Source organism: Chiloscyllium punctatum, chromosome 42, assembly GCF_047496795.1.
Source record: "Chiloscyllium punctatum isolate Juve2018m chromosome 42, sChiPun1.3, whole genome shotgun sequence".
In the NCBI taxonomy this organism is placed as follows: Eukaryota; Metazoa; Chordata; class Chondrichthyes; order Orectolobiformes; family Hemiscylliidae; genus Chiloscyllium; species Chiloscyllium punctatum.
The window spans coordinates 8803762-8824601 of NC_092780.1; the positions used below are offsets into that span (position 1 = coordinate 8803762).

The 20840-nt window shown below is 43.5% G+C and overlaps 1 protein-coding gene across 1 annotated transcript in view; it reads right to left on the reverse strand.

Moving 5' to 3' along the window:
* The window catches only part of LOC140465709 (plexin domain-containing protein 1-like), a 274629-nt gene extending 254604 nt beyond the window's left edge, over positions 1-20025 (reverse strand). The window contains exon 1 of the mRNA XM_072561360.1: positions 19583-20025. Coding sequence (XP_072417461.1) covers positions 19583-19655 — 73 coding nt within the window. The 5' untranslated portion in view covers positions 19656-20025. The remainder of the gene's footprint in view (positions 1-19582) is intronic.
* Positions 20026-20840: the final 815 nt, after the last annotated feature.

The window sequence follows — 20840 nt, forward strand, 5'->3', positions numbered from 1 at the left end:
GATTCATGGCCATCATTAGACTCTTAGTTCCTGATGTTTATTGAATAAATATTCCACCATCTGCCGTGGCAAGATTCAACCAGGTCCCCTGAACATTATCTGGATTAACAGTCCAACAATAATACCACGAATTTTCGGGTATCTCTAGGTGAGGAAACTAACATATTTTGGTGCCTGGGTTGAACGTGCTGTTTGTGAAGGATTGGTGTAGAAACTCTTGGGCCATGAGGTGCAAACAGAACGATCTAGAGAATAAGAAACCCCAGTGAAGATATGACTGAGTGGTCACGGATTTGTGGGAATAGACAATAGTCAATAGGTGCAGGCGTAGGCCATTCTACCCTTCGAGCCTGCACCACCATTCATTATGATCATGGCTGATCATCCTTAATCAGTATCCTGTTCCTGCCTTATCTCCATAACCCTTGATTCCACTATCCTTGAGAGCTCTATCCAACTCTTTCTTAAATGAGTCCAGAGACTGGGCCTCCACTGCCCTCTGGGGCAGAGCATTCCACACAGCCACCACTCTCTGGGTGAAGAAGTTTCTCTTCATCTCTGTCCGAAATGGTCTACCCCGTATTTTTAAGCTGTGTCTTCTGGTTCGGCACTCGCCCATCAGCGGGTTTCCTGCCTTCAGAGTGTCCAATCCTTTAATAATCTTATATGTCTCAATTCAGATCCCCTCTCAGTCTTCTAAACTCAAGGGTATACAAGCCCAGTCGCTCCAGTCTTTCAGCGTAAGGTATTCCCGCCATTCCAGGAATTGACCTCGTGAACCTACGCTGCACTCCCTCAATAGCCAGAATTTTTTCCTCAAATTTGGAGACCAGAACTGCACACAGTACTCCAGGTGTGGTCTCACCAGGGCCCTGTATAGCTGCAGAAGAACCTCTTTGCTTCTATGCTCAATCTCTCTTGTTATGAAGGCCAGCATGCTATTAGCCTTCTTCACTACCTGCTGTACCTGCATGCTTACCTTCATTGACTGGTGTACAAGAACACCCAGATCTCTTTGTACTGCCCCTTTGCCTAACTTGATTCCATTTAGTCTATGGGGTCATCGTTGGTGGGAGGGTGTGAAAGTTCATGAGTCAATAATCATAGTGATAGTGTGCCCCATGGAGACGCGTCCTACAAATCATGGGGTGAGGGCGGTGGGGGGAGGTGGGAAAATAAAATCAGGAGAGTCAGCGAGGGGAGGAGGAGAGTAACTTTCAACCAGGTGAGGCCTGTGGTATCCTCTTGAGGACACTGATTGTTGTACTTTCTGCCATAGAGGCTATGCAGCATTATGGTCTGCAGTCAAACTGGCTGATGCAGTAGGCAGTAACTTTGCAATTTAAATTAGACCCTGCTCCCCTGCCCCAATTCAGCAGGAGGAGGAGGGGGGAAATTAAGACTGAGAGGGGATGTAGCATTAACCCAGCAAGCCCCTTCCCACCATAATGCCCTATTTTCACCAGGGAGGTGGCAGGGGAGGAGGGGTGTGAAACCAGCCCTACATTATATTGCTGTGGCAGTACTGAGGGAGTCTTTCATATGAATCAAAGCTTTGTCCAGAGGCATCAGATGGATTTAGCAGATCTATTGGATTACTGGAGAGTAGGAACCATCCCATTGCTTGAGCTTATATTTCTCTCTCAAATGGCACTAAAAAATACCGAAAAAACGCATTTTCAGCTCATGGCCAAAATTTTAAAAATACAAGCTGTGTTTTATACAGTGGTGGGCAATTGTATTACAATGCATGCTAACTGCTTTGACTTGAGCAGTTTAGGTCTATGCTCACTAGAGTTAAGAAGAATGAGAGAAGATCTAACCATGGTATCTAAGGGGATTGACAAAGGAAACGTAGAGTAGCTGTTTCCTCATTGTGGGGCGACCTGCAGCAAGACGTCACAGTTTTAGGCTTTAGGGGTAGCAGATTGAAAGCAGAGATGAGAAGAAATGACTTCTCTGGAAGCATTGCGAATTTGTGGAATTCACACCTCCCAGAGCATGGTGGATGTTGGAATAAAATAAAGAAGGAGACAGGCAGATTGTTAATGAGGGATGGGTTAAAGGATTAGGAGGAGAGGCAGGAGAGTGGAGTTGAAGCCAAGATGAGCTCAGTCCATCTTAAATGGAGACAGCGGCTGGAGGTCGTGAATTGTTTATTCCTGCTCCTACGTCTTCTTCCTCTGTTCCATTATTATGTTATGCCCTTATTCCTGTTGGACATTAAAATCTCATTAAAGAATTAAGCTATTTTTTTAAAGTCTTTCTAGCTGGAGTCTAGTATTTGACAGAACCACTTAAATATATTCCAGATGATTTTTTTCCCCTTAAAAGCTTACTTTCCTATCCTTACCTTTCCATCACTCTAACACCAGCTGACCATTTTGCACATGGGAGCAACTTCATGAAAAACTTATTACTTGGCTAAATTCCAAACTTGATTAGTCAGTTTTTTTAATGGAAGGAGAAACGCTGATTGCAAAAATTGAGTGTGAAATGAGAAGGGGTTAGAAGCAAGAAGCAGACCCACATAATGATGGGCTGAAGGGTCTCTTTGTGCATTGTGTTATTCTACAACACTGCTCGCCGAGCTCTCACACTGTTGGAGGAATTAAAGAGTCGATGAGGAATCAGTAAATTAAAGGACCAACCAATAAAAACAGGTAGTGTTAACACTGTCAACAGTGACACCAGCCAATCATACCAAGGCAAACTTGATCTTCATTTTCTGCACTATTGGAGGGGGACAAAAATAATTACTTGCAATCTAATTTTCAGCTTTTGCTGAGCGAGTTATTTTGGTGCTGTTTGACGCGTTATCAACCAAATTGAAAATTGCTTCAGGTTCTTTGACTGGCTTCATTCAATATGAATCTGAGAGCGACAATGACTGGGTTGCTTGTCTCAGGCCCAGAGTGCACAAAGCCTGGTCCATATGGATCAAGGAACAGTTCTCAAGCAGCTCAACTCTTCTGACACCAAAGCAGCTCATGTCCACATGCAGCAGGACCTAGGCACTAGTCGGGCTTGCGCTGATAACTGGCAATATTTGCTCCATCCAAGTGTCAAGCTATGACCATCGTCAATAAGAGAATCATAATTCCCTATCCCAACAACAAAGAATTTACCGAGGCGAAAGTGAGTACTGTAGATGCTGGAAATCAGAGTCAAGATTAGAGTGGTGCTGGAGAAGCACAGCCAGCCAGGCAGCATCCGAGGAGCAGGAAAATGGATGTTTCAGGCTTTTAATGTGCTTCTCCAGCATCACTCTAATCGTAACAGAGAATTTAACCATCACCTTTCAAAAATGTCACGTCATTAGTGGATCGTCACAGTGGATCAGGCAGCATCCATGGAGAGAGAGCAAGCTAACGTTTCTCAAGTCTAGCTGACTCTTCATCAGAGCCGAAGTGAAGCGTGGAGGGGTCAGCATATATGCTGTAGTTTGGGAGGGGGAATGATGTGGGGTGAGTGAGTGTATGGTGCTGGTGGAGAAAAGATGTTGGTAGTTCAGATTAAGTGATTCGAATGTGGGAATGACAGATCAATGGTGTGTCTAACTGCCAGACTTGAAAGGACAGAAGTCTCACTGGGGTGGGAGAGAGCACATGATAACAGGAGTCCAAAAGTGTGGTGCTGGAAAAGCACAGCCGGTCAGACAGCATCCAAGGAGCAGGAGAGTTGATGTTTCGAGCATAACCTCTTCATCATGAATGTGGATAACAGGATGTAACAAGCTAAAAGAAAAGGAAGGAATGGGAGATGGTTGACAGTTTGAAGGTGTTGAACTCAGTATTAAGACCAATAGTGGCTAGTCTGAAGATAACATGTTGCTCCTTCAGTTTACACTGTGATTCACTGGAACACTGCAGCAAATGGTGCTGATGAAGTGGCCGGGAACAGACGTGTGGGCAAGTGAGTAGGGCGGCGTGTTAAAATGACTGGCTGTGGGAAGGTCAGGGTCATGCTTGTGGACAGATCAGAGGTGTATATCACCACCATGAGCTCCAATGGTTCAAAAAGGCAACTCACTACCACCTCCTCTTCATCAACTAGGAATGGAATGGCCAATAAATGTGAGCCTTGCCAGTGATACAGACATCCAGGAATGAAGACATTTTCTAAAAGTTCCCAAGTTCACTTTCTACAAAGGTCCCCTCATGTAGTTACTTTACCATATCTCAAACTAACTTATATCTAGAAGCTTATCAAATCAGGAACAACTGCACACATAGATATATTGTAAACGACCAAGGTGGGATTTAACTATGATAGACTTCAAGGCAGTAAGCTGTAATCTTTTTACACCCAGAACCCTATGAACACTCCACCTTCCTCTGTGCATCCCCAGCTCCATCAACGGTGGTCTTGGTTAGAGCTAGCTTTAATTCCCTTCCTGAACTTTTCCATCTCACCATCTCTCTTGTATAATGTTCTCCTTGGAATGCCTCACTAGTTACGTCTTTCAGTGGTCCTAAAATAGCTACGTGATTAGGTATTGAATTTTGCCTGATTGCTGTCCTATGAAGCTCCATAGAGACCTACAGCATGGGAACAGACCCTTTGTGTTCAACAAGCCCAGGCCGAACATTATCCCAAACTAAACTAGCCCCACCAGCCTGCTCCTAGCCCATATCCCCCCAAACCTTATCTATTCATGTAATTATCCAAATTTCTTTTAAACGTTGTAGTCCCACCTACATCCACCACTTCCTCAGGAAATTCATTCCACACACGAATCACCCTCCATGTAAAATATTTGCCTCTCACGTCTTTTTTAAATCTCTCTTCTCTCATCTTAAAAATCTGTCCCTAATATTCCATTAAAAGGTGCTCTATAAATACAGTTTGTTTTTGTATTGTATTGAAGGGACACTGCAGTACATAAACGCAATAGAGCCACCTTACTAACAGAACACAGGGATTATCTCTATTTTAGGAGCCATGCCAATGACAGTCCTCTTTTCAGAACTTATGTCTCTTGTAAACCTTTTATTATTACATAAAGCTTTGTCATAATTCCCTTTCATTTCTCAGTCAGCCCATTAACTTTATTAAACATGTCTAAAGATGAGGTTGTTGATCTCCTCACAGTCAACACTGTATGAACTATATCACCTATACATCCCAGTATCTTTCCAAAGGCAATGCTTCTCTTCTGTGTTTGCCAACTCAGTCTACCTTCTTAGACTGAAATGAGTGCCATACTGAAGTTTTAATTAGCTATTCCAAAATATTAAGACCGAAGCTATATTCGGTTCAACTTCCACACAACCACAGTGTGCTCTAAAACAATGCATGATGTACCCTAGTTGGCCACTACCATTCTGTACCAAATCTAAAGTTACTACCCAACATAACTCACATCCCAAAGCCGTCCTCACCACAAAGATCCCAGTTCCCAGAGTCAGCTCATGATCCAGACGAACTGACAGCTGAGAAATCACACTCTCATTTTTAATGTGGAGCAGATCATGTGATGTGTTCATTTTAGGCTTGTTTTCCAAAAAAAAAACAAAATTTAAAATGATAGATATTGGCACTAAAATAAACTGGTGCATAATTTGTGACTACCAGTGGGAGTTCAGAACTCAATGATCCTTTTTATTTTCCCCATGCAAAGCTGTGTGATTTCATAAAAGGCTTGCCATTTATCAAAGTCTTCACATCCCTCAATAAATGCTTGGAATGCATTTCTGACTAGTTTTTAAATCATTTCAAATTTGGTAAGAGACACAAGTTAGCACCAGAAACAAATCATTAGTGGTTGGACTTGTTGGTTTAGACATAATCACAATTGGGGATCTGGGGTGAACCGTTCAGAACCCAGAGAGTGGATTTTTCTGCCATAACATTGATTGTTTGTAAGAAGGCATTTGATAGCATTCTTAGGTCTAAAGGGAATCATAGAGCATTGAGGGAAAGCAGGGAGTAGATACTGACTTAGGTGATCAACCATGATCATATTGAAAGGTAGAGTAGACTCAAAGGCTGAATGGCTTTGTCCTGTTCTCTATGTTTCTACATTGTTGCTTTTAGTCTATTACAGAAAAAAATATACAGCTACATTCACGCTGAACAACTCACCCAACCATACAAGGAACAGTGTGATGGGTATTGTGTGGTCCAGTGGCCACCATCTACTGCTGCATGCAATTTACCAGCTCATCCAATCATAGTACATGAACAGCCACAATACTGTAATTTCTTACAAACTTTGTTCCATAGGGAAATTGAAAAAATTCATAAATTTAATTGGAAAAGGATCATTGCAATGTAAAGGTTAATTCCTTTTCATTTAAAATTTTAATACGGCCTAAACATTTTCATTATGTTGCTAGCTTAAAGCCAGGTGCTGTCTTCTTGTTACAATAACATCAAACAAGATGCACAGCCTTAGGTATCAGAGCAGAAAAAAATCTATAATTGCAAAAGCTATAGTGGGGGGGGGGTCTCAGCTCCAATGTGCTTTGTTTTCAGTTTTTTTTTCTGTGGGTTGAGTTGACAGCAGTTCCGATCAGCAAAAGTGAACTGTGACACTGTCAGATTGTCAAGAAAATCCACAAATGGTTCATTAATGTTCTTCTGTCAGTTGGAGTTTAAAGGGGTTAGGTGTCTTTTATTTTACCTTTTAATAGTTTGTGTCTTTTATGACACCTTTTAATAGTCTGTGTCTTTTATGACACCTTTTAATAGATCATTTTATAAATGCTGCATTCCTCTTCTGTCAAAATGTTTTCAGTTCTTAATCTGCTTTTAACTGATTGGAACAATAGTTGTGTAATCTGATTGTTCCGCCTGCCCTCTACAATATCTCCTGGTAACTGAGGAAGAGGGGCAGTGGGGGGGGGCGGAAACCACTACATGAAATGACACTCTCCACAAGAGACAGACTTGCCATGTATCCCTGATGGTTGCTGGGGATGGTACAGATGGATAAATGTTCAAACTGATAGCTCCAAAGGATAATGATCATCGCTGGAGAAGAAGGTGATGTCGAGACAGTGTCACTGTTGAAATTAGTCCAGGCTAATCGTTTGGTGATACTCAAATCCCATCATAGCAGGTAGTGAAATTTCAGATCAATTAGTACACAATCTAGAATTGAAAGCTAATAATGGTGACCATGAAACTAGCTTTAAGTGACTTAAAAACAAATCTGCTTCATTAATGTCCTTGAGGGAAGGAAACTTGCTGTCCTTATCGAGTCTAAGTTACAAATCATACAAGACTAGATTATAGTCCAACAGGTTTATTTGGAAGCACTAGCTTTTGAGGTGCTTTCTCTTCATCAGGTAGCTACTCGACAAAAGCTAATGCTTCCCAATAAACTTGTTGGACTATAATCTGGTCTGGTATGATTTTTAACTTTGTCCACCCCAGTCCAACACCTACACCACCACATCATGGCTTATCATGTCTGACCAACACATTACTCCAAACCCCAGTAATGTGGTTGGCTTTGAACTACCCTCTGAAGTGGCCATTCAGCTTAAGAACAATGAGGGATAGGTAACAAATGCAGGTCTTGGCAGTGACGCCCAAATCCCATGAAAGAATAAATTGAGAAAAAGGACAATCCTCAGTGAAGCTCTTCCCTCTAAGGACGAAGTACTTTCTAGCTAAAAAAATATATGAAAGAGCTGCAGATGCTGTAAATCAGAAATAAGAACAGAAATTGCTGTAAAAGCTCAGCAGGTCTGGCAGCATCTGTGGAGAGAAATCAGAATTAACATTTCAGATCCAGTGACCCTTCCTCAGTACTTTCTAGCTCCTGGCACCATCCTGCTAGCAAAGACATTACCCAAATTGTCTCCAGTTATTAGCATGATCTGTTGAGATGTTATTCTGACTACATGTTATTTGCGAAGTGGGACCCATATTCATGGTATGCAGTTTGCAATGTGTGTTACTTTCCTTGTCTTCTGCCAAATATTCTCTCCTCTTTTCTTGAAAGTTCCCACTCATCCAATGGAAGTAGACCCTCTACATTGTTCCTCTGGTCTATGTCCTCTATATTAATCTTTACCATTTGTGCCAATTCTGTGGAGCCATTAACTGCCTCCTGTCTCCAGCTTTAAGCTTTGGTTTTCTTCCCCTCCTCCAGTGTTACCCATTTCCCCTGCTCATAGGCGCTGAGGTCAGTTGTAGCTCCTGTCATTGTCATGAGTGGTAGCAGCTAACTCCATGAATTCATTGAAATCACACCAGGATCTCGCTGACCTCAAATAGCTGTCATTCTAACCCCAGCAATCAACAAAAAGAATAAAAGACAATAGAAACTGCTAAGGAAGCTCACTCATTAATCATGTAATGTTCTTATAGTGAAGTAGTCTTGTAAACATCACACCTACACACTGTATGACAGTCCACGGACAACACGTTCCATTAAGAGACTGGTATATCGCATGCATTAGAAGCTGCACACAAAGTGATAAGAACACAGCTTGTTTTTTTGAAATACTTCGTTTTAAATTGAAAACAAAGGTAGAAGCAGCTTTCATGTCTTGAAAGGCATTGAAGTAAAAGTAGCCATAGTCTCACTCTTGTATTACAGAGAGACAACTAGTGGCAGTTTAACCTGAGGGTCACCTTGCCTGAGGCGAGGGGAGAGATTGCGACAGAAGGGTCTTCTTGGCGACCTCAGTTGGTACAGGAATTGAACTTCTGCGGACAGTGTCGCCCTGCATTACAAGCCAGCCATCCAAGCTAACTGACGCCTGACTGAACGGACGACTCACTCCGTGGTGAGTTATATTTTATTATATATAATTATTTTATATATAAAGCACAGCAGCACTGCACACTAGGGTTCTGGATGTAGGTTTGCTCGCTGAGCTGGAAGGTTAATCTCGTCACCTTACTAGGTAACATCTTCAGTGGGCCTCCAGGCGAAGCACTCCTGATGATTCCTGCTTTCTATTTATATGTTTGGGTTTCTTTGGGTGGGTGGTGTCATTTGTTGTGATGATGTCATTTCCTGTGGCGATGTCACTCCCTGTTCTTTTTCTCAGGGGGTGGTAGATCCGGTCTAACTCAATGTGTTTGTTGATAGAGTTCTGGGTGGACATACAATCAGGTTATCTGGCATTGAGGAAAACTTGATCAGATCTATCAGTGCAGTGGTCAGACCACAGATTTAATGCCACTTGCAGTTCTAGTCACTGAGATGCAAGTAACTGGTCAGAAGCAGAGCAAAGAATTGCCACATGGCTTTTACTGAGTGTCAGTGATCTGAATTACAAGAAAGCCAGGAATATTTTCGGTTTTGGAGCCTGAGAGAAAAATGTCAACACTACAGCAAAGTACTGCATTGCCTGTACTTGTGGTATAGCTCTGAAACAGCAGGTGAGCCCCAGGTGAATAGAGGAAGTACCTCAGGGATACCCTCCAGGCCTCGCTGTGTCATTCCCACAGACACAGAGGAATCACCAGCCAGCCCAAGACCGTCCAAAGTGGAGGAGGAACATCCAGGAAGGCATCAAGTACCTCGAGGCTTGCCATCGGGAAAATGCGGACGCCAGGTGAAAACAGCGAAAGGAGCGCGCTGCCCCACCAACCCTCCAATCATCCCCTTCCCATGACCACTACCTGCCCCCCCCAGTGTAACAGAGACTGTAGTAGCTGCAACGCTCTGTACAGTCACCTACAGAATCACCCTGAGAGTGAGAGAGAGTTATCCTCATCTGTGAGGGACCATCAGTGGTGATGATGATACGATATAAATTCAAGTCGTTAACTATATAGCAACTCTACCAGCCTATGAGTTGGGAGGCTGGGCTGGACTTTGGGGGAAAGTAATACACTTTATAGTAAAGTATATTTATTCAGTTTACAGAATCTATTTCCTACATTCCACTCTCAAATATACAATACCCTCATGTCACAAGTGAATTGAATATTGCAAAAGTGGCTTAAGACTTAAAATACTTGCCTAGATATACTGACTCATTCATCAACGGATCATAGACTCCCAACAGTGTGGAAACAGGCAATTCAGCCCACCAGGTCCATATCAACCTTCCGAAGAGCATCCCACCACAGACTCACTACCCCTACCCCACCCCTACGGTTCCCATGACTAATCCACCTGGCCTGCACATTCATGGACACTATAGCATGGCCAATTCACCTAACCTGCACATCTTTGGACAATGGGAGGAAGCCCATGCAGACACGGGGAGAACATGCAAACATTACACAGCCAGTTGCCCGAGGCTGGAATCAAACCCAGGTCCCTGGCGCTGTGATGCAGCAGTGCTAACCACTGAGCGACTATACCCCATGATGGGACTACACTGTGAAACAAGAACAGAGCATTTCTGAGTATGCTGCTCCTTTGATGGATTAATTATTATAAATTCCCTTGTGAATCTTATTGACTGGAGTGATAAATCGGAAATAAAGGCACTGCTGGTTAATCTTGGCCTGATGTTAATGGGATAAGTGCTGCATTTCTGCAAAACTTGAGGTTCTCAGCTGCCTACACAGGAATCTATTTCTGAACTCTGTCATGTGAACTGTTAATTAAGGGTTACTTTGAACTGAAAGTGTTATCAATCAATCTTCTGAGCTACATCAAGGTACAGGAAAGGTTGTAGACAGACTAAAGGAATACCGAAGGCGGAGGAATGACCTGACTGAGATTGTTCAGATTGTGAAAGGGTTTAATAGGCTAGACCTAGTTCAGTTGTGGGGAGACTGGAAGTAGTGGTCATAAATCCAAGAGAACAACTAATAAATCCAAGCAGGAATTCGGGGGAAACTTCCTTATTCAGAGAATGGTGAGAATGTGAAATTCACTGGGACACAGTTGAGGCAAATATGATAGATGTTAAGAGGGAGTTGGATAAATAGATGCGAGAATGGAATAAAAGGATATTTTAATGAGGTGAGTGAGGAGACCTGGAAGGAGTACAAAGAGCAGCATAGAGCAAGAGAGAGTGGGTGTATGTGAGAGTGTGTAAGTGTGTGGGATTGTGTGTCAGAGTGTGTGTCAGAGTGAGTGTGTGTCAGAGTGTATGAGTGAAATGCTTATTTCAAAGCAAACAAACTTATGCCTGAAACTATAGCGATGAGGCGCAATGAAAATGGGGCAAGCTCCAGCAAAAAGCAGGAAGTGCCAGGTTCTGAAGGTCTGGCCTCCCTTGCAAGTCCCTCAGAAAAACAGCAACCCTCCACTGCTCTACCCGCTTCCAGCAGCGCTCTGAAAGCTTATGATTTTAAATAAACCTATTGGACTATAACCTGGTGTCATGTGACTTTGTCCACCCCAGACACCTGCATCTCCACATCATAATACTGGAGGGCCTTGGTATTCAAGTCTCCAACTTGTAACCTGAACCCACAGCCTTCTGATTTTCAGAAGTATAAGTGCTATCCTCCCAGCCACAGCTGACACTATGGTGAACAAAAACCACTAGGTTAGAAAATGGGGCACGTAACAAAGCAGTCTAAGAGAACATGGAATAGGCAACCACCCTATGACAGGGTTATTTGTGCAGATGCACTCAAGGATTATGGGGCTTTTATTGAGCGAGCTAGACTGATGTGATTCTCACTGTGTCTACAACCTAAAATGGCCTCATTCGATAAACAAAAACAATTCTCACACCATCGATGATAGATCCAGAAACAAAAAAAAATCATTATTAAGATAGCTTGCAAAAACAAAGGATGGATTGCAAGAGGAAATTAGCTATGATGTTGTTGCCAAGCTTCATGGCAGCCGTAGAAAGGCCTGAGTGAAGCCAGTGCTAAGGTCCTGTTTTTGGTCCTGGAAATTTCAGTTAGTACTGTATTGGTACTCAAATAATAAGAGGCATCTAACATATGGCCAACCAGGTAGTAATCTACGATATATACACACTTAACTCCAATTGCCAAGAAAGCCTCAAAGATAGGTTTCTTAAAAGAGCCACCCACCAGAATTTGATTAGGATTTTTAGAATGGGGCAAGTATATGTCAAGAGTACAGAAATGGCAGCAAATGAAATGCAGAGTTTCTTGCAGTGTTGACCCTTGTTAAAGTTGAATGACCTTTTTCAAATATTAATTTATGGGATGTTGGTATCACTGGCCATTTATTACCCATCCTTACCTGCCCAACAGGCAGGCAAGTGTCAATCACATTGCTGTGGGTCTGGAGTCACATGTAGACCAGACCAGGTAAGGATAGCAGTTTCCTTCCCTAAAGGATAATAGTGAAGCAGTTGGGTTTTTCCTGACAAGAGTTTCCAAATGTATTAACTATTAGACTAATCAATTCCAGAGATTTAAAGAGTTAAATTCCACTGTGTTAGGAATCAATCCGGATCCCCACAGTCTCTGGATTAATAGTCTAGTGAAAAAAGCTATGAGGTCATCACCTCATCAATGGGAGATGACTAATGGCACAGGTTTGAATACAGCCTGAATCCATCTCCACAATTCAACTGATGTTAAATCCATACCGTAAGGAGTTCTAATTTACTTATGGAAGCAAAATGAAAGCACTTCCTTTTTTAATGTTTAATCCTTCAAGTTGTGGGTGAAACTAGCAAGACCATATTTACTGAGCTGGGAGATTGGCTGAGAATGGCCAGGATATTGACATAGCACCCTGGGGACATGTGACCAGACTCTTCAAGCCCATTTGACAACATCTACACGTTGGACAGGAGAGCAATTAGCCAGCGTTTTATTTTTCTCAATTATCTATGGATTTTTTGGAGTTTTGTTTTCCCCTCGAGATGGAATGGGGCAGAGGGGAAACAGAGCCAGGAGGAAAAGAAGTAAACTTTAATTCTTTCATGAGCTGGGGGTGTGTCACTGGCGAGGCCAGGCTTCATTGATTAACCCGAATTGCCTATAAACCCAGTGGCTTACGCAGCTTGTTCCGAGAGACAGTCCAGAGTAAACTATGTGGGTGTGTCAGCTAGAGAGTCACATATAAACCAGAGTGGAGTCAGGACAGCAGGTTTGTTCTCATTAATGAACCAGATAGGTTTTATCACAGCGATCCCAATAGCTTCACTGAAGCTATTTTTAATTCCAGATTTTTACTCTTCAATTGAATTTAAATGCCACCAGCTAACCTTGGGCTATTTGAACCCTTGTCCCCAGAATATTAGGCCAGGCATTAGGATATTAGCCCAATGACATAGCCAGCATCATACTATCTCTAGATATAAGGTGACACCATGACAGATAGAGCAGACATTTTGGATGCACTGGCCTGCAACTGCCCTTTTGGGGATGACACAGTGGCATCCCTATGACTCTTTGGTTAGCACTGCTGCCTCACCGCGCCAGGGACCTGGGGTTCGATTCCAGCCTCAGGCAACTGGCTGTGTGGAGTTTGCACATTCTCCCTGTGTCTGTGTGGGTTTGCTCCAGTTTCCTCCCACAGTCCAAAGATGTACAGGTTAGGGTGGATTGGCCATTGAAAATTGCCCAAAGTATCCAGGAATCTGCAGGCGAGGCGGGATAGCCATGAGAAAAGCAGGGTTACACTGATGGGATGGGAAGCTCTTTGCCAGGTCAATGTGGACTCAGTGGGCCAAAAGGCCTGATCTCATGCTGTAGGGATTCTATGATGTTCACAAGGTTGTAACATGTGCCTACTGTCTTTGAGTCGCTATTAACAGCTCTTCTACCATATGGGCAGTGGTTGCTGTGATAACACTAATCCACACAATATAAAGAAAAAGGTCATAAAAAAGATGGAGCATCAAACCAAGCAGGAGAAAACATCCGATCCATATCATATCAGATACTGCCATAATAACATGTGAAAAAGCCTTCAACTCAGAAACCTTAACTCACTTTCTCTCTCCACACCTGCTGCGTGTTTTTCAACAGTTTCTGCTTTTATTTCAGTCTGCCAGCATCAAAGCTAGGAGGCATCAGTTTTACTGTATTAATAAGCCACACTTAACAAAATCTTCAATCCCCTTCTAGAGTGATTTTGTCAGGATCCCGTGGGTTTCTACAATGTGAATGTGACTGTACCCATTAATGTCGACGCTTTATCTTCTCACAGCTCTGTTTCACCTTGCGTTTTAATTAGGTCTCTGTACCTCTTATGATGTACTTTCATGCATCAGAGCCACCTGAATGTTTAAACTCACTGATAGTTAGGCTTTAATTCCTTCGCTTCCTTGAAATAGGGTCGCAAAATTAGGTGAAATTAGCTGCAAGAAAGTGTTTGCTGGAAAACCGTGTGTTTATAAATCAGCATTGCAAACCTACAAAGAGCAAATTAAACAGCACAAGTAAATAATAAACACAAGACTTTTCACAATGCACCACGCTAAGAGCAGTTAACATGGATCATTAACTGAACCATTAGTGTCTCCTCCCTCTGTGAAACTTCATTCAACTGTCGGTATGTGGCGCAGATACCTGAAGGTGGGTATTCCATCAAAGCTGCCTGACAGTAAAGGAGGATTGAGTGTTCTCTCTACCAGAGGAGACTGCTGCACACATTAATAGTTTGTCAGAATTTGACATTTTTGAAATTCATTTTTTCGGGGTCTGGGAGATCATGGTTTGAACATTCCCCTCCTTTGGAATTCTAAGCCACAATTTCTCTTCTATTTAACCTGCATCTATTCACAGAGCTAACCCAATGCGAGATGGAAAATTATCTTCACAGTGTAACTGAGGAAATGGAGAATTCCAATCAGAATGTTAAACCTGTCATCCATTCAGCTCACCTTGCCTGTGCTGGCTTCTCAAATGAACCCTTCAGTTAGGTCCACAGACCGATATCCATATGTTGTGTTGGGCAGCAATAGATTTTCAGAGATTTATAAAAGGTTTCATTGTACATCTGGAGTTTAGCACCTGTTTCCACCTCTCCCATCTGGACACTTTCCCTATCCAGAAGCCAACATCCCACTCAGAAAGAACCCAGTCCTTTTTACAGCAAGAAACTCAGCAGTGAATTAACCAATCATCCACTGAATACATTACAAACACTGACCAAGAGATGCAGTATAATAATAACAAAAATCAAAAAGGGGGTAAACACTTTGTTGGGGGGGTGGGGGGGGGGCGGTGATGATGGGAAAGACAGGCTTTGACCATGTGCAAACAGACCTTGCTAAATTTATTACCTGATATACATAACTACGCAACTATGATTAAAGACCCAGAGAAACCAGCTCTTTTTTATTTGTAAACTACACCCACCATCAGTTAACCTCCCAGATAATAAATTACAGATACTGCCCATTCGGGACAAGAACAAAGAAAATCAAAGGAGGAAACAAGGCGGTTTAGTGGGGGGGGGGGGGGGGGGCGGGGGGGGGGGGGGGGGGTAGAAGGGTGAACTGAGTGAACATAGTGTCATTTTGGATCCTATACAGAGTCATAGAGATGTACAGCATGGAAACAGAGCCTTTGGTCCAACACATCCATGCTAACCAGATATTCCAACCCAATCTAGTCCCATCTGCCAGCATCCAGCCCATATCCATCCAAACTCTTCCTATTCATATACCCATCTAGATGCCTTTTAAATGTTGCAACTGTACCAGCCTCCACCACTTCCTCTGGCAGCTCATTCCATACACGTACCATCCTCTGCGTTAAAAATTTGCCCCTTGGGTCTCTTTTATACATTTCCCCTTTCACCCTAAACCTATGCCCTGTAGTTCTGGATTCCCCCATCCCAGGGAAGAGACTTTGCCTATTTACCCTATCCATGCCCCTCATGATTTTTTAAACCTCAGCCTCCGAAGCTCCAGGGAAAACAGCCCCAGCCTATTCAACCTCTCCCTATAACTCAAACCCTCCAACACCAGCAACATCCTTGTAGATCTTTTCTCATCTAGGGAAGGATTTGTTGTTGTTGGAGGGGGTCCATAGGGGGTGTACAAGAATGATCCCAGGGAATGAAGGGCTTGTCATGTGATAAGCAGTTGAGGGCTCTGGGTCCAGACTCAATGGAAGTTAGAAAGATGAGGAGGAGATCTGCTTGAAACTTACAAAATACTGAGATGCCTAGATAGAGTGGACATGGAGAAGATGCTTCCACTGGTACAAGAGATTAGGATGCAAAGGCACAGCCTTTTGGGGAAGGGATGAGGAGAAATTTCTTCAGCCAGAGGGTGGTGAATCGGTGCAACTCATTGCCACAGAGGGCTGTAGAGACCAGGCCATTGGAGTGTATTTAAGACAGAGACTGGTAAGGGGAGCAAGGATTATGGGGAGAATGCAGGAGATTGCGGAACATATCAGCCATGATTGTTTGGCAGATCAGAGTCATTGGGCCAAATGGCCTCATTCTGCTCCAATAGTCTATGGTCTTATGATTACTGGGGGAAATAATACAACCCCAGTCATGCAGTGCCCACTGTCCCTGAGTGCTTTGAAGCTACTGGCAAAAAATAAAATATAAAATATAAAATAAAATAATAATGCAATCACCAATTCACCAAAGAACCCAACTTATCTTTTTAAAAATATATAAATAAACCCACCACGACATTTACAAAACACCCAATCAATCAAATGAGGAAAATACCTCATTTTCCTTTACTTTAGAAATGCACCAAACTAAGCCCTCACCAAATTAACAAACAAAGTACAGGCAGTGCCAACAAGGGGTAGTGTAATAATTACAAAAACAGAAAAAGGGGAGGGGAAGAACAGGTCAGAGAGGGGTGTTACTAAATCAAGGTAATATGGAATGAGGGAGGGGGAAGGACTAATACACTCCAGCCCCCATAGGACCCAAATCGAAGAAGCCAGCTGTTCATCTTTCATTTTGAAAGATGTGCTACCAAATCACTTCAGCAACTATTTATCAAATAACAGCTAACACATTGGCCACCAGTGTGCTGTAGATCTCTATGATCTATGAATCTGACCAGGAGCAGGGTAAACGGACAGCTGTGTATTTTTTAAATCAACCTGTTCAAACATGTTACAGCATGTGGCTGGAGCAGATGTGACTTGAACCCAAAGCTTCTGTGCCAGAGACAGGGACATTACCACTACACCTTAAGACATTCAGCACTTACATTTAAAAGGGAGGCAGAGATGCAGGGGGCTAAATTAAATAGAATTGGAGAGTGAAACAGTGTTTCCCAGTCCCCACAGTGACCCCCTCTCTCTGAAGTGTTGTGGAAGTTGATGCTTTCTGCATTCTCTCTCTCTCTCTCTCTCTCGGGCACTCAGGTCTATGACCTGCCTCCAAGACCGGCTTCCTGGACCTGATGATGTGGGTTTGGGTAAGGAGATGGATGTTGCATGTTCAGGCTCTAATATTGAGTCCTGAAGGCTGTCGGGTCCCCAAGTGGAAACTGAACTGTTGTTCTTCCAGCTTACACTGAGCTTCCCTGGAGTACTACAGCAAGCCTGAGGCAGAGATGTTGGCCAGAGAACAGGGTGGGGTGTTAAAGTAGCAGGCAACTGGAAGCTCAGGGTCATTTTTGTGGAGAGAACATCAGTGTTGTGCAAAGCAGTCGCCCAGCCTATGTTTTGTCTCCCCAAGTGGAGGAGACCATGTTGTGAGCAGTGTTTCTAACACGAACGCAAAGACCTACAGACTTTTTATTTTTCACTAATTTCCATCCTACCCTTTATTTTGCCTCAGGCTTTTGTGGGTTCAAGTCTCACTCCAGCAAGGTGAGCCCATAAAGCCAGACTGACACTCCAAGGCAGTACCGAGTCGGTGCTGCATTGCCAGAGGTGCTGGCTTTTGGATGAGCCACTAAGCCAAGGCTGCACTTGCCTTCCCAGCTCAATGTGAAAAAAAATCTCCTGGCATTGTTTCAAAACAAAGGACATCTCTTGTGCCAGATTTATCCCTTAGCTAAGCTCTAAAAATAGGAAGGATATTATTAAACTGGAGAGAGTTCAGAAGACATTTACCAGGATGTTGCCGGGACTGAAGAGTTTGAGTTATGGGGAGAGTCTGAATAGGCTGGGATTTTTTTTCACTTGATTGTAGGAGGTTCACTGGAGAGGTTTTTAAAATCATGAGGGGTACAGATTAGGTGTATGGCAGGTGTCTTTTTCCCTGGGTTTCAAGACGAGGGGCATGTTTTTAAGGTGAGGGGAGAAAGATTTTACACAGAGAATGGTTCATGTGTACAATGCACTTCCAAAGAAAGTAGTGGGTACAGTTACAATGTTTAAAGGATAGCTCGATAAGTACATGAATAAGAAACGTTTGGAGGGGTATGTGTCAGGAGCAGGCAGTTGGGACTAGTTTAGTTTGGGATTATGTTCAGCAAGGACTGGTTGGACCAAAGGGTCTGTATGACTCTATGGTCAGTGCCGTAAAGTGAACAGAGGGGTTCAGCAGAGTCTATCACAGCTTTGCCAGGAAATGAACGAGATCATTGACCTCAGATGTTCACACATTCTCTTCTCATAGACACCTGCCTGACCATTTCGGCCAGTTTTAGTTTTTATTTCAGATTTGCAGCATCTGCAGCACTTTGCTTTTTCTCCAAAAAGCTGCTTCCTTGGCTGCAAAACGTTCTAGAATATTCTGGGGGGGGGGGAGTGAGAGGTGCTGTGAGGTGTAGGCTGGCTACAGTCCAGGGTTAACAAAAAAAACAAACTTGAATTCTGAAGAAGGGTCCTGAAACTCTGTCTGTGTGTCTCTCTCTCTCTCCTCAGATGCTGCCAGACCTGCTGAATTTCTCCAGTAATTTCTGGGGTTTTTTAAATTAAAACAAAACTTGGTTGGACGCCCCAGCAACAGAGGATGGAATGGAAGATCCAAGTCCAATGGTGAATCTGAATCTTCCTCATCCCTAATGGGCACAGTATCTCTCGGACTTGGCAAGGTTGCAGCGCTAATTCACCTGCATTTTCACAGGCTGTACCTTACAGAACTACCCTCGGGAGCTGGAGCGGGGCGAGGGGGAAGGGGGTGTTGGGGGAGGCACTGATGATTTCTGTGGAGAGGCATTTCTGGAGAATCGCTGTCAGACTGAATTCAGGACCTGGTCAGAATGTTTAAGACATCGTCCTCGCTCGTGTCGTTCACACAAATGTCCAAGTCTCCCAGCTGCGGGCTCTGCCAGCATTGTTTTTTTCAATATTACTCATGAAACCCCCTCCCCGCAGCAGTCCCCCCCCATCCCAAACCCACAATAATACATCCCTTCCCAACCCTCCATCACTTTGCAAACCGCTGCTCCAGTAAACAGCATCCCGTGCTGCCACAACAAAAGGCAAAAAAAGGGCATCTTTTTATAGCTTTGCTACAAATTGCCTGGCACCCAGACAGAGAGAGTGTTCCCTTTAACGTTTACAGCAACTTTCCAGTGTGTGAGAGACATCCGGGAGGATAATACTATGAGCTTCGGTGTAGAATTCAGGGCTGAAAACAGGGCACCAAGATATTAACGAGACACCTTGGTCAAAAAGATTTGAGATGAATTCTACTGCAGAGCGTGCAATGAGAGAGAAAAACATCCTGAACCAGATCTGTCGCCTTAAGCAGCATCTCTGGGAATGTTGCCCTGGGTATTTCAGGAGGGACAGAGAAATTTACAGCAATTCACATTTTGCAATTGGTCAGACTGGGAGGAGAGTGGAACAGATAAATAAGAAGGGGAAATCTGCCTCTTACCTGTGAGCTCCGCAGCGTCCAGCTTGCCGAGTATTGAAGGCAAGTACAGGAGAAAGAAAGTCCCCAGTCCCATGTTATTGCTGTGGTCGGGAGCGTTTTGAAAATAGCAGGCAGTCCCCTGAAAGCGGACGGTGCACTGAGCAACGGTGATGCTCCCTCAGCTCTCACCTATGAGAGTTTTATGTCCAAAGTCCATTAGAAACAGATGCGAGGGATTGCTTGAAGACTTGATTTTGGGGAATATCTCGTGGTCTTTATCCCTTCCCCTCTGTGGCTGCCTTTCCAACAGATTATTTTTGCATCTCTCTCTCTCTCTCTCTCTCTCTCTGGCTGTGTTTGTTTAAGAACTGTGCGGAGCTTGCAAAGCACGCCACACTCTGTCAGACTTTCATCATAACACGGAGAAGACTAAGTGGGACACAGAGAGAGAGAGAGATTGCAATAAGAGGATGTAGGGGATTTACACCTGAATCCAACCAGCCCGCTTCTTATCCAGTTCCCAACCGGAAGAAACATCCAATCCGATTCACAAACACGCCTGCCAATCTTAGCTGCTGAATAATTCATCCTCCCAGCCCATCAGAATGGAGCTCTTCAAAACTTGCTACATTCTTGGTTTGGAGTTGCTGGTGTTGGACTGGGGTCCACAAAGTTAAAAATCACACAATACCAGGTTATGGTCCAACAGGTTTATTTGGAAGATCAGTGCTCCGAAAGCTAGTGCTTCCAGTTAAGCCTGTTGGATTATAGTTTAGATCAGAGTGATGCTGGAAAAGCACAGCAGGTCAGGCAGCATCCGAGGAGCAGGAAAATCGACGTTTCGGGCATCATCAGGAATGAGGCTGTAATTAGGCTTTTGGAAGGGCTTTTGCCCGAAACGTCGATTTTCCTGCTCCTCAGATGCTGCCTGACCTGCTGTGCTTTTCCAGCATCACTCTGATTTAAACTCTGGTTTCCAGCATCTGCAGTCCTCACTTTTGCCTGTTGGATTATAACCTGGTGTAGTGTGATTTTTAACTTGCTACATTCTTCCTCTAGATAATTTTTGTTTCCAAATGTCACACAGGAAGTGTCTCCTAACAACATCTTCTTTCTGTCCCTGGTTATGCTGAATGACCGTGGGGTAGCTGTAAATCTCAGGTGTTGAAAAGGAGTTCCAGAGTTGAGGTGTAACTCCATAAATGCTTCCAAAATGTTTTATTTACAAAGCGTTCAGATACTTAAGTTCCCGCTGATCGGTCCCCTGGCCCGCGAGTGA